The following is a 14,960-nucleotide window of genomic DNA, read 5'->3' as shown; positions in this document are numbered from 1 at the left end:
TCTCCAAATTGCATTAGCGGTCTCGCAAATTCACGGCGCTCGCCGGCGCACTTCAATCTCCCGGCTATCAGACGCACACAGCCCGGGATTGGCGCCGTTATCGGGCGCGCGATCGCGGATGTTTCCAGTGCGATAGGTTTGTGTTGCGCGGCAGCACCGACCGCACAATGCGGGCAAATTATCTGCGATTACACGGCTGGCATGGGGTACGTCCGGGGGCCCGCCGCTGAGAGTGCTCACACGAGAAATGGACTGGACGGAAATATTCAGTATGTTCTAATCAATTTCCAATTCGGGAAAAACGATGGGGTTATTATATCGTAACAGTGGCGCGCGCCCGCTCAGTGTTGGAACGGCCCGATAGCGCGGATGTGCCCCAAAATGGATTGTGACGGGCGTGCAGCGATAGCGGCCCGATCGCTACGCCCACTCCATCGTGGCAAAAACGACGTTACGATTTATACTAACGTATACTTTTAAAACCCGCGCATTTATCAAATTCTGGGGGAAGAAGTTTGGCGGCAAACGAGGTCTGAAAAAAAATCGTTGTCAGAGTCAGAGGCAAACTTTTCTCGCTGCTCTGTTGACGTGATATTGGAGTGGTTGACTTCCAAGTTATATGCATAATACCATAATCGTCAGTGGATTGGATTTCCAGGTAAACACACAAAACGTAAGGCCCCCATTCCACGAACACCAGACGTCTAGACCGCGATTGCGATGCGCTCTCACTGCGATCTAAATACGATTTGTGCAACCTTTGATTTCATACTGGTTGTATCATATGTTCAACTATATTATGATGACTAATAGATACAGCGCACTTAAAAAAAGATTTGTAAATTTGTTCACACAAGTTTCAAAAAGAGAGAAGAGACTATGTAGATTTTAGATGATATAAGATGTAACCTGTTTCACGTATACTTAAGTTATCCAACCCAATGCATTTAGCCCATGTTGGGCAGGAATATGCAATAAAGATCATTGTCATTGTCATTGTCATTGTATCATACAGCATGATAAAAGTGTGACTGAAGGACAGGAAAAGACACAAAGTGTGAAAAACAATTCGTTGAGCGATCTGGCAAAAAAAAACTAGGTCGCAGAAAGAGCGCGGCGAGAGCGCCGTCCTAGTGGAAACTGGAACTGACATGTGATTGGCGAACACTCGAACGTGCCTATCCCCTTGTTCGGGAGACTGACAAGGCTAGACAACCCGCGCCGTCTGACAGAAAGATGCGGCTGTCGTAGTCTCCAGGCAAACATGTCAGTTGGATTTTAAAAAAAAAAAAAGAAGAATTAGGGCCAAATAGGGACAAATATAAAGTTACTTTTGGTTTTCAGTCAGGCTTTTGCAGTATATCCAGTCAGCGGCCGGTCAGTTCACTCCTAGGCCAATCAACTCCTACTAGACTTTTATTTCTAACTTGGCAAAATTCCCCTATTGCTATTCGGTCAGGCGGGAGTCTGGTAGAGACTACGGCTGTCGCGTCGGGGCGACGCATGCCTCACAGCTCGGCCAACATGCCTTTACACAATGTTACAAGGGATGACAAATGCAAATCAATTGTAATAAGTACGGTACACAGAAGAAGGGAGGAAAAGCGTTTTCAGGCCAGGGAACTCATAATTCAAACATGATATTTATAACTACACTTTCACATTCTCACATGCCTTCCAACTGTCCCGTATCCGCGCTAGTCCAAAGCCAACAAAGCTTGATCTGATGCCCCAAACATTTACACAATTCTGTGCCTAGCGGAAAGATGCCCAGCTTTTTTTTCTGAGAAGATCTCTTGTTGACCAAAAGTTAGTGACGACATTTCTTATCCAGGTTTTTGGCAACTATACAAAGACAACAGTTTGATAATGTCGAAGGTCATCTATTTTGGGTAAATCTCATAAAGATGCATTTCCCCAACGCCAGTTCAAATTTGTTGTCAAGACTCTCGACAGAAGCTAGAGACGCATGTACAGTGGGTCAAGACCACTCAAGACGGAGGTCGCTTTAGACAATCCCCGAAACATCAGCACTACTCTCACTGTCCACTAGACGGCGATCGCGCTGCGCTCTCACTGCGACCTAAATAGGATATGAGTAACCTTCGCTTTCAGACTGGGTATATCATACAAAACGTAAAAGTGTGACTGAGAAGACAACAAAACACACGAAAGATTCGTTTCTTTTCTAAAGAATTCGTTGAGCGATGTGTCAAATTTTAGGTCGCAGGGAGAGCGCGGCGAGAGCGCCGTCCTAGAAAGAGGATATTAGTACATGGTGTGAGCTATGTACGTGGCATTGGCGAATAATTTCAACGCTAAATATTCGTACACGGTTCATGTACAACTGGGTTCTGTACATTATGGTGTTTTCCTCACGTAACGAAAGGATCACATATGTAGGAAACCAGGGACTCCTTTTCGCTTCTTCAATATGATTAAAATCTAAGGTGGTTGAATATGTGATGACCAATCGCTGACGCTCTGGATGTACCCCTATTTAGATCACCTGATTAAGTACCAAGGAAAATCATCGCTGATGGCTATTTCTGTTGTCAGCAGGCTCTAAGTAAGAGCCAATGGGAGGGTTCTCTGGTAGCTGACGTATTTAAGACAGTGGTTGACGTTCGGTCAAGTAAATAAGAAAATGTCGGGAATTTGAAAACCTTTCGAGATATGTATTGAAGACCACTGTAAATGCATTTAAGTTCGCGGGGATTTGATTTCGCGGTAGCGGTTTTAAGTTCGCCGCGGGTAGCACCATGTACTGTAGTGTCTTACTGCCATGGAAAAATGTTCGCGTTGGTTTTAAATTCGCGGCAAATTTGCAACGCAAAAACCGCGAACATAAAGCAACCGCGAAAATTTCGGCATTTACAACATTCGAACTACGATTGCAATGACAATTTTTTTTCAACACTTGATTTTCGAACCATTAGAATGATCACAAAAATACCCCTGTTGGAATGCACGATCACAAGTGGATAGCCAGGACAGGAGCACGGTCTGTGGAGACGGGTCATTCCCAGTGAATAAACCTGACCGGTGTCGACCTACGTGTTCATTATCCTTTCAACGGCAACTTAGTCGCTCACAGTAAGGAGACAGCGTCGTTGCGACAAGTAATTGGGTGGAAAACAGGATCACAGGTTAGCAGAGAGAAAAGAAGTTTTTCCGGTGTTCCTGATACCCACATGCCACATACTGTTCCCGCAGGCTTGATATATGACTGGTATTAGTTGCATATCCATAAAAAAAACGTCCAACGCATCTAAGCCATCGTCTATCCATATCACCAGCAATTATGAAAACATACATAATGGCGCGCAAATGATACGAATGGCACATTGGTGGTCTGGTTTACAATGTCTGACCGGTTCCGACAATTGTCCTTGTCGAAAGTACAGCCCGGTGTGGTTGATGATGAGAGAACGTAGACTAGACAAGGTGTTTGGACCGTTATAATACTCCTCTTGACTGTATGATAGGATGAGACGCACGGCATAAGGACGGCTGTTCGGTGTCTGTGGCCGTGCTATCGTACATGCATTGTCTGCTAAGTCTAATCTGATTTGCAAGTCAGGTCCTGGCAGGGCCGCGTAACGTTTCGTATGTCCGGGACAATTCACAGTCACAGTTTTCCCATTGTACACATGAGTGTCTCGGCTGAAACCTTGTGCTGGGAGCGAGGGCTGTTCCTTTATGGGGCCCCTGTACGTCCCGACTAATGCGGGGCGACAGTTTGGTGGTCCTTTCAGCCCGCTCGGCCCCCTGACGGGTCCACGGTTGGCCCTTGCCCTCCAGTCTCCCCGGGAGTTTTTGTCTGGCATCTTGGCTGGAATTCTCTCGGACTGTCCGAGGTGTGAACGTGCAATTAATTAGGCGACCAATCAAGGGGAATAATTAGGCGACAAGATGGGCAGAACAAAACAGGGAACAATGGGCGATGATTACTCGGAGGGGTGGTTATTCCGTGGAGTGGTTCGCGCATTGTCCCCGCACTTCCGAGAGCCAGTTGTTCGCTCGTCTGAGGGGGAAAACGAACGAAGGAGCCGCGGCATGCATTTTCCCGTCGTCGACCATTCATCGGCGCGTCGAGTGCTCGCAGCTTTCAAACGAATTCTCCTCGGTCAAGTTCCCAATGTTTTACCACAACCTCGAAACAGTAGCGGCGACAAGTACACAATGCCGCCACACAGCACGTATTACCCGCACCGTCTCCTCTGCCCCCTGCTTTTTACCGTTGAGTGGCAGTAGCTTATAACCCCGGCAAAGGTGGCGATTGTGTGCCCAGTCGGGTCCTGGCGGTCGGCCGGTCCTCATGTGTCACAACTGTTTATAAATTAGACACACGTTGCGTTAAGCAGACCCCTTGACATACAAACAGGCGACAAAATCCAACTCAGTGGACAACAAGAGGAGCGTCTGAAGGATAGGCCTTTCATGTCCTCCTGCACGGAAAAATAGATCCTAACTAGTGGGAACTAGCAATAGACATCCACATGACTTAATACGGACATATCGATCACATTGAATTACCGTTTCAGACCGCTCTAGAAGAAAACGTGGGTTCACCCCGGTCATTTGGGGATCATTAATTATCTCCCAAAGTTGTGCTAATTAGTGTCAAAGCCCCACATTTCTCCGCCCTACAGTTTAGTGAGCTTAATGCTATTCAACACACTAATGCAGTTGTACTGAGGGGACTTGTGTGTGGTATGGGCTGGTAGGCATAGCGTGCCCAGCGGCACAGTTCCTTAGCCTCTACCAGGCTCCGCGGATCGGTGGTCTTATAGTAGAAATTGGACAAATAGAGTCAATAGTACACTTGGGGAGTCGGCTTATTTCCTCAACGGCCGGGCAATACTCCTGGGCCAAGTTACTCCTACTAGGCCTTTATTCCTAATTTGACCAAAGTCCCCTATTTCTATTCGGCCAGGCGAGAGAAACAGTTCCGTACCGGAACACTACATCCGCGTGTCCTTAACATTTCAACTGTCATGTTTCACTGGCGTGAGTAGCTGGCCACGGAACGAGTGGACAGTGTGTCACAATACTCTCTTGATGAGTCACTCCTGGAGAGAGTGGACTGTAAACAGCTATTTCCTAAAGTGCATTGTTGTCGTATTATTCATACACAATTTCGTCATCATTTTCCAATTGAATACAGAAACAAACATGGCGATTCATGTCAGGCGTTGCCCAAACTTTCCGCCATCACTCACCACTCAATACATCAAGCGATGGTTATCTTTATTTGACAAACTCTGTATACAAACCCAATCAAAGCTTGTCTGATGAACAAAGATCGTGTTAGATTGGAAAGAGAACATTGTTTTAGCGCGACCGCCTCTGATTGGCTAGAGTAAACTCACCTGCGCAGGCGCAGAGGTACAAAACAAAGTGGGCATTTCTCGTGCTCAGCATTCCGGGTCAGAGAGCTCCACCAACCGGTCAGGCGCACACCTACAACATCTCTCTCTCTCTCTCTCGTGTTTCCCACTTGTAGATCATCGACCTGAGTTGGAATCAAGATGGCGTACATGAAGTCACCGTACGGTATGAACGGACTGAGTCTGTCCAACCCGAGTATCGACCTGATGACGCATCACCACCACCCTGGGGTCGGGGTTAGCCAGTACTACAACCCGACAAGCGCTTACACAGGTGAGCGGTCTTTACTATATTAACGATGTACTATAGATCTTACGTTCTTTTCGGTGTGGTAAGTGCTTGGGAGACTTCCTATAGTGCGGTATCCTTCTGAACTGGGAAGAAAAGTCGTCTGTCAATATAAGCTAGTTAGTAGAAGAATGCAAAAGTTCCATTTCGTATGATAGACCAAATAGAGTTGTTCGCTTGTGTGATGTATAAATCTCGGCGTGCACCACGGATGTTCTTATATCGGAAAATCAGGATGCTAGATAGTAGTCAGGCCTTTACAGTTAAATTCTCCTGAAACTTCACACTGCTTCGTTTGTCGATTTTAGGCATCGAAACCACAATTGGGTCGTACCATAATCTTTTAACAAAGTGTTATCAGCTGGTATCAGATAAACTAGTATTTGGTGATCAACCTGTAATGTCAACTACTACTTCCTGAGGTACACACTACATTCGTCTCACCGGGCCGCGTGGTTTGTAGCTTAAGATATCGGTAATTTTTGCGTTTCATTCGTCGAAAAAAATCCGCATGTAACCTCAAGTAACCAAAAGTCGAGTACAGTATAGATATTGTGATAACATTCCCACGAGCTGTCTTTTCTGGACAAATTGTTTGAAGAGGAGAGACAAGAGTGTAGTGGTGTTTGCCGCCCACGGTTTTGAGTCATTAGGATCTGTGGTTCGTAAAAAAAATAGATCCACACCGTACAGAATTTTACAGAAGACCCACTTATCTGTCACACTCACAGTGTATTAAACGACAACCATCAGATTATAGTGAATTGATGCATGTAGGAAGGTGGTTCGGTGTTTTCTCTGGTCACTCTTTACCATCAGATTAACTCCTATCTAATGCTCAACGCTCAAAATAGAAAATGGAAAAGTAGAAACGTATGGAGTAACAAATCATTGTACTACAAATCATGTCTAAAACTTCAGTTGTTTACTTGTTGCATGTTAGTTTGAACAGAATCACATCTTAACATCAGAGAAACAAAGACCTCACTCTTCTAAAAGTACACTGCCCCTTCTCAAGTTTATTTTAGAATCATCGGAATGGATAACACAAATACGCTTGACGTAATGTTCACTTTGCTAACAAAAGAGACACGCGCGTCTTTGATCTCAGCAACACGGTTTGAAAGCGTTTTGTTTTGTTCAGTGAGTGGTCGAAATTGTAGTAAAAACATACAAAAAATGGTGGAGTAATTCTACCACTCAAGCTTTGTTGTGATTCTGATCGAGCAAACGTTGTTTGCTATAACGTAAGGTGGAATTTATTTTCATGTTTCCCCTGTCATGCTGTGGACATGGTGTTTCAGGTACATTTGTGTTCTACAACTTGTTACTGATGGGAAAATAATCCGCGATGACAAACACTAATGAAAATATTAGCACTTCGCGTGTGCCTGCTGATAGTTTTAGGAGGCTTTCTTCACCTTCCCCCTCCCATCTGCTCAGTTGTTATTGTTTTCCGGACAGTTGGACAAAATTGGTCCTAATTATCGTCAGTGTGAAGGAAATGGGACGAGAATGGGGAGTGGGAAACAATGCTGTGATTAACTTGACTTCATTCAAAGTGCTAATTATTTTGTTGGGAAATTTCCTCGAACTGGTAGGCAGCTTCCATTGGTATTTGGTGAATGTTCTAATGTCAAGTTTACCAAAGTTAAGCCACACACAGCTAACGTATACGCAATTTTTCTGTATAGGCATTTTCGTGTTCGTTTTTTGTTGTAATACTTGTCAGTCTAATTAAAAGTCCACCTCCCGGTGCGGCAGATGTCAATCAAACCACCCCATGCACCGTCTATAGACTGTACTGTGTTGTAATGTGAATACCCGGGGCTCATTTGGCATTCAGTGTTGTGTGAAGTCGTGAATGCGCGCCCACGGTGAACTTGATTAGTGATTTCACGCCGTTTTCATTGCCCCCGCAGGTGCAATGAATGGCCTCAATCAAAAGCCACTCGGCTGCGATAATTGCATGCTTATTCTCTCTACATGTAATAGAAAAGGAAAAAGAAAAGAAAGGGGCTGTGCAGATATTTTCTGTACAATGGATATTGAATATAACAACATTTCTAATTTCCATTGGAAGCTACTTGCAAACTTTTTTTTACCGCATACGGCATTTAATTGTTTGAAAAGTACAGATTTGCGCTTAATAATACATTCGACACCAACAAGTCCACAACCTGTTTCTGTGGTCACCAGGGAGAGCCAAAATTCACAAAGACAGAACAACGCTTTTTAATATATAGAGAGAGCAATTCTGTCTTTAGACACTGTGTACCTATTCATTGTAAAAACTTCAAACCTGCCTCGGTTACCTGGGACAGGACGTGAGCGAAGTATTCTACTATCTTTAGGAAGCTTGTCACGTCTCGAGTATTAGATGGTATAAACATGTGCGCAGACTTTGTGTAAAATGCCTATATTGGATTTCACGTAATGTACTGGTAGTTCAGTTTGCCTGCATGGATCGAAAAGGCTAAAAGAATTGTTGTAGTACTAGTACTGTAGTCCCGTAATGTCTTCCCTCATGCTGACCGTGCGTTTGTGCCCACAGTGGCGGGACAGTGCCCGCCTCCTCCCCGGAAACAGCGCCGGGAGCGCACGACGTTCACGCGGGCCCAGCTGGACGTGCTGGAGGCGCTGTTCGCCAAGACGCGCTATCCAGACATCTTCATGCGCGAAGAAGTGGCGCTCAAGATCAACCTTCCGGAGTCCAGAGTACAGGTAAGAATCTATCAATATTCACTGGGTTGGAGGTGTCGGAATCCCCTTTACTTATTAATTTTATTTCAACTGTTGTAAGAAGCGGGAAGAAGTCGACTCTTAAACCATGTCCGTCCCTTAGTCGTGTAAACAATCGTTCAATCAGATCACTGCCTATTAAGAACAGACAGATTGTTTCTGTACATCTTTTGTAATATCTTTTTTATGATTCAATTTTCCACGTTTCTGTATTTGTCTTTGACCAAACCCAGTCCGTCACTTAGTCGTGTAAACAATCTTTCAATCAAATCACTGCCTATAAAAGAACGTTCTTCCGCAATGTAATTTTCCCATCGAAAGATAAAATCTCTATTTGCCGCCGTAATATGGAGATTGGTGTTAGAAGAGTGTCTTGATTTACCACCGGGGCGCTGTAAGCGCACCGACCATTTGCATCCTTATCGCGGAAACGTGTGTTATTGACGAGGGGTTAATGTACCAATATTGGTGTAATCAATTTATCTGCATACCTTCATTTGGTGTCCACCGGGCGATAAAAGGCTTACATTGATAACGTTCGCAGATTACATCAGACATGTGTCTTAATGTTCAGTTCGCTACAGCCGGTAACAAGTGGCCAGAGCTGACCGACAATATAACTAAATTTAGTTCACCTTTATCCGGGGTATCATATAGCCGCTGCTTTTAAAAACTGGTTGTTTAGCGGACGGACGACGGTTTCAAGCTGCAATAGTTTGAATGTATAATTAGTATTGTAGTTTGAAATCACTGCCCATTGACATGATATACCCTGTTTATAAAACAACGGATATAGGTTACCCCGCGAATAAAAGTTAACTGACATTAACACATACACACAATGAGTATATTCGATGAAATCAGTGCAGCTTGAAACAGACTCAATTGTCTCGGAAGTTAGGCTAATTTAAGATTCTCGGTGGCGAGGGGGGCAGCGGAAGTCTCTCCCCGTCCACCAGGTAACCACAACCACCCGTGGATACACACCTGCACACCTTCTCACCTGTACACAGGTGTGCGCCACAGGTACGGACAGGTAACATCCGAACTGGCTCGAGATAATTGCACCGACCAACCTTGGATTAGTTCAGAGTGCAGGATTGTGCGATCCAGAACGTATATACTATGAAAGAAATATTTTCAGATCGGTGGTTTAGTAGGTGAAATACATAAATGCCAAGCGAATCCATTGTCTGGACAAAACGTAACGGCTTAACTATCTTTAATTGGCTAAAAAGAATACCTTTCTGCAAGTAAGCAATAGATCTAGAATACTTATCAGGCCATACTGTCTCAAATAGCAAGTGTCTGTGGGTGTGATTCCAGCCTTGCCACTGCGTGTCCCCCACACAACTCTCCTGTTCCATGTCTTCTTCCCGTCTTCACCACAAAATTTCCTTACGAGGAAACACGATCACAGAACACACAGGACGACCCATGGTTTGTTCAATGCTGACAAACACATGCTGGCATTCGCGCTGTTGTTGTAAGGAGGGAGTTCCCCCCTCCCTTGTCGTGTAGCCGTGACATATTTGCACATGTCTACCGTCCAGTGTTGGCGGTAAATCCCAGAACCTGATAACGACTGAATCCGAGGTGCAGGTGTGCGGCCATTGTCTGAAAGGAGAGGATGTAGCGTTGGTTCTATATCTGTAGGGTAACCTATATCCGTTGTTTCTAAAAACAGGGTAGTTATGGGTTGTAAAACGGTGTGTGGTTCAAACTGCAATATTTTCAAAATACTGCAGTTTCAAACCACCGAAAAGCCCTGTTTTTAAAAGCAACGGATATAGGTTCCTCCACGAATAAAGGTGAACTAGCGTTACAATTCAATTATGGAAATGGAATTCAATTAATCAGTCTTGAATTACGCTCTTTTGCATTGTATGACAGAATTTTAAGATGAGACTAATTCAATTGATTAAGAAAGTCCAATTTTTTAATGAGCACAGTCAATCAGTCATGCTATAATATTGGTACGTTTCCACCGGTCAGGGCAGTATTTTTGGTCTTTCAGTCTTAGCTAGCCCTAATCTGAACTTTGTGTAAATTTTAATCTTAAAGTGTAATCTGCATCACTGTGAATGCGAAGGAATTTGAAATGTCCGATTAGGCTTTATGAGGCCGGTGTAGTGGCTAGTTCCACTTTATACGGAGACAGGTAGTTCTGTCCTGTACTGATTGATGTTGTCACAACATGCCGTGTGTGCTGACGGTAATATGGCGAGAAGGCGTGAAAATGGACAGAGAGAGAAAATCTGTTTTTGTGTAGACCTGTTTGCGGACGTGTTGTTCCGCATGCCGCTTCACAAAGCACCTGTCTCTGCGGTTCCGCTCTGACAAAATTCGTCACAAAAAATCGCGGTCGTGTTTCACACAATATACGATGGGCAAACATTGACCAAGATAAGGATCGGGGAATTTTCTTGAAAATCCAACACGTCGGTTTGCTCACACGGCCAAGGCTCGGGGCTCCCCGTGGCCACGCCACAATGGCAGTGTCCAGCTTATCGGGACAGTGTCAGACAAGTGGGCTTTGTTGGTATTTGCTGTCCACAAAACGAAGATAACATGCAAATTACTGGATATTGTTTGCAAATTACGACTATATCACGTGTCGAGCACAAACCATACAAGGGAAGGGTGGGAAAATGTTACTCTCCAAGCAGAGGTTGTTGGGGGGGGGGGGGGTCGGTTGGGAAGTAACCCTTTCCCATGACCCTATATGCCGTCTTTTTCGATCAGCCTCCCCATCCCAACAACATGATACTTTAATTAACTTAAGGGGAAAGGGACTGCCTGTTTCCGTAACAAGGTAATATTGACGTCCCGAATACTTTCATATTAACAGCTTTTATAGCGCCATGAACAGGGCGGAAGCGTCAAACGAACTTCATCCTTTGAAACTTGACGTCCTCATTGATAGAGAATAAACATATCGCAGTGACAGAAAGAATGACAAAGATAGATAAAATCATGCAAGTTCTCTGCTCTGGTTTGCAGAAGTGGAATTTCAACTCAAATGACACCTGCTTTTAGGTGTACATGACGTGCATTAGCTAGTTTCTTCGCTAGGAGGCGCTAGAAACGCCAGGTGGGCTTGCTTTAATATTCTAACCGGGAATGGTATTTAACGTTAGCTGATGTGGATGCAAAGTGAGCATCAGTATTACTAGTGTAAAGTAAGATGCTGAAGTAGCGAGGATGTACTCTACACGCAGAGGTGAGGCTCCGGCTGTTTTCTAACGTTTTTCTAGTCGTTTTTATCGGGCTTTCTATTTTGTATTGTACCTTGTATTGTCAAAACCTAACAAGGCGTACTTAAAAAAAATTACAAGATACAAAGCCCGGTAAAAACGACTAAACGTAAAAAAAAAACAGCCGGAGCCCAACCTCTGCTTGGAGAGTATTGAGGGTGTGGCATGATGATTCATGTCCCTGTCAGATGGTAGAGTCGACGGGGTAAATCGTCATGAAATCCTGTAACTCGATACACGAGAGGAGGACAAAAGCGATTTCCAAACAAAGCCCGGTACTTAAAACACGTTCTTATCCTGTTCTTGGAAATCACCAGGTTTCGAAATGCACTTGTCGTTCTCCGGTCCGCGGCCAGGAAAATCCTACACCTGCAATATTGAACGAATTTATTGTACATACATACCCACTGGGTTAAGTACAGGTCGCAATAAAACAACAATTGACAGATACATGAAATATATACAATATCTACCAACACAGAAATCCTCAGATGATTCTAAGTGAATTTGACTTCTTCTCGCTTCTTTGTTGTACGGAAAATGTAGGAAAAGATATTCTTTTACAATTCATGACATCGGGACAACTGCTTATACAGTTTTCGAGTATTTGTCAATGATACGTTAAAGTTTTCCGTCTTCAAGAAAAATGTAATTATCATACAGTAACCAAATCAATGTACATAGAACTCTGTGTATGTCTGTGTGTGATGTACATATATAAGGTTTCCATCCATATTGTATCTAAAATCCTTTTGCTCCGTGTGTCCGTACAGGTGTGGTTCAAGAACAGAAGGGCCAAGTGCAGACAGCAGGCGGGCCAGGCCAAACCCCGTCCCAAGAAGAAGTCCGCCTCTCCCCCGCCGGCCAGCACCGAGGAGCAGGCCCCCACGTCCGAGTCCCCCAGCTGCAGCGACAGCTCCGTCAGCTCCACCCCCGTGCCGGTCGCCGTCACCATCGGCAACACCAACGCCAGCCCCACCGCCGCCGTGTCCACCAGCTCCATCTGGTCGCCCGCGTCCGCGCCCTCGGTCACCTCGGACCTCGGTTCCTGCACGTCCACCGTCACCTCCGCGCCTTCCTGCATGCAGCGCTCGTCCTACAACCACGCCTACAACCACGGCGGGTACACGGCGCACGCTCAGACCTACTCCCCGGCACCCTACCCGCCCACCACGTACTCCACCTCGTACTTCGGCGGCATGGCGGACTGCTCGTCCTACCTGTCCCCCATGGCGCCCACGCACCAGCTACCGCCCGTCACCACGCTCAACCAGATGAGCTCGGCTAACATGTCCGCGCACTCCATGTCTCACACCCCTCAGCTGTCCCCCTCCTCCATGGGCCACGGGTCCCCCCTCAACATGAGCACGCAGCCCGACTGCGTCGACTACACCAAACACGACCAGACGTCCGCGTGGCACAAATTCCAGGTTCTGTGAAGCCGACTGGAGCCTAGCCGCGGGAACATGGCAATCAGCAGGACTGCTACTGTGTAGTACCCGTGTCTCTTCCTTCAGCGGACAGACGTCCCCTATAAAACATGCTAGTGTGTAACAACAGAACAGCTTTCCATCCATCCATGTACAGACTGTCTCCGTTAACTAGGGCGTCTATCTGTGGAAGGGAGCTGACGTCGGATCTTACTTACTTAAACCGAGATTTTGAACTGACTTCACCAGTATTTATTGTGAAGAAAGAAGATGGTACATTGAAAGGTTGTCTCATTTGAATTTTATTTATTTGTAGCGAGCGAGTTTCAGATCAGTCAGTGAATGGTTAGACTATGTATGATAGGGGTTCCAATGATATCAAACAGGGTTTAGACTTGCAAGGACCTTACAGAAAGAGACGTGCACTGTATGTGCAGCTAACTAACTAGTATCGTTTGTGTGTTATCTTAAGAATAGCGAATACTCTGTTGTTTGTATGACCCAGGTATCAAATTGTAGAGTCCGCTTCGCTTCTACCTATAAACTTGGACGTTGGTAGTTGCAATATTCTGTACATAATAGTTTCCCAACGTGCTTGAGTTTTATTCTCTAATAACCATGTAGAGAGCGTCCATGACAACAAACCCGTGCTGGTTGGTACAGTTCGGTATCCTCGGCCTTAAATGGTTCATCACAAAATAAATTGTAGTTGCTACCACCGCACAGTGACTAGTCTAGCATGATAAAGTTGACTACATCATGGTACTAAATGTTTTAGGATGAGCGCGTGGATGAGATATTTTACTGGAGATTTGAGAGAGAGAGTTCCGGAGCTTCTCGAAAGTTACCTGAAGCCCTTTGGAAAGAATGTTCTCTTAATTAAAGTGTCCTGGCAGATGTAAATATGATGTATTTGTGTTCGTCGTTCATGTCAATACATAGGATACTGCCACCCTACGTCAGTGTTATAAGAACGTTTGAAAGTACAACCGACGCGGGACGCCGAAACCCAGTGAAAAATAGTCAGTCTGCTGTAGTTAGTCGTACCGGTGGCTAGACATGCAGAGATATTGACGTTGTATTTGCCACATGCGTTCACAAAGGACGGCATGTATGATCAAGTATGGAAGAGATGTTAAACATGTGTTAATCGTGCTGTTTAGATCGGCGTTGTGGGTTGACCGACCGTGTTGTGAAGTTGTCAGATACTGCACTGTACAGCCTTGTCATGGAACAAATGCGGAAATTGTATCCACATCATTTTCAGCACAATCGCTGTAGTCACGGCGTTTTCAACCCGTGTATGTGTATGTTTGTGAGTACATTGCACGACGCCATTGTAAAGTCGTTCTAGCTGGTTGTATTAAATCTATGGAAGAACACACTTTCAGTTTGACGTTTCTTTCGTGTCTTTTGTAAAGGCTTTCTTTCAGGGTCGATGATCGGTATAAAAACCGGATGCGTCTTCACTTAACTATTTATGAACAAGTGTATGGTGAAAAAAGGAATTAACTCACCATAAACACATATAGGACATATCATATAGCACCATTTGGGACTAACACGTTTATACGTTAAAAGATTAGGTACTAAATAAACTCCGGGACTAAATTATCAAGTCTAAAAATGTAACTATTAAATGAGTGAAAAGAAGGGGTTCAAAAGAACCAGGGTTGATAGTACTAATGTTCTCAAAAGCTGTTATTGGCGTTCAAAACTCTGTAACATTTGTGACCAGTACACTGGCAGCAGAAGTTGAGCACACCGGTTTTTTAATGAGATTGTTCAGAGCAAGGTCATTAGATATAGACAACTTCAAGACAGTGAACTAAGAAGTTGGAAAGAATTG

General features: G+C 44.8%; 1 protein-coding gene across 4 annotated transcripts in view; it reads left to right on the top strand.

Moving 5' to 3' along the window:
• LOC118420234 (homeobox protein otx5-like) overlaps positions 1-14,495 on the top strand; it is a 46,338-nt gene extending 31,843 nt beyond the window's left edge. For all 4 annotated transcript variants that reach the window (XM_035826957.1, XM_035826964.1, XM_035826973.1 and 1 more), the window contains exons 3-5: positions 5,510-5,667; positions 8,237-8,406; positions 12,455-14,495. In XM_035826957.1, the coding sequence (XP_035682850.1) occupies positions 5,535-5,667; positions 8,237-8,406; positions 12,455-13,120 (969 nt within the window). In that variant the 5' untranslated portion in view covers positions 5,510-5,534 and the 3' untranslated portion in view covers positions 13,121-14,495. The remainder of the gene's footprint in view (positions 1-5,509; positions 5,668-8,236; positions 8,407-12,454) is intronic.
• Positions 14,496-14,960: the final 465 nt, after the last annotated feature.

This window comes from Branchiostoma floridae, chromosome 1 (assembly GCF_000003815.2).
Source record: "Branchiostoma floridae strain S238N-H82 chromosome 1, Bfl_VNyyK, whole genome shotgun sequence".
Lineage (NCBI taxonomy): Eukaryota > Metazoa > Chordata > Leptocardii > Amphioxiformes > Branchiostomatidae > Branchiostoma > Branchiostoma floridae.
Note: the sequence above shows the minus strand (reverse complement) of the source record. Positions and strands in the feature narration are given on the sequence as shown.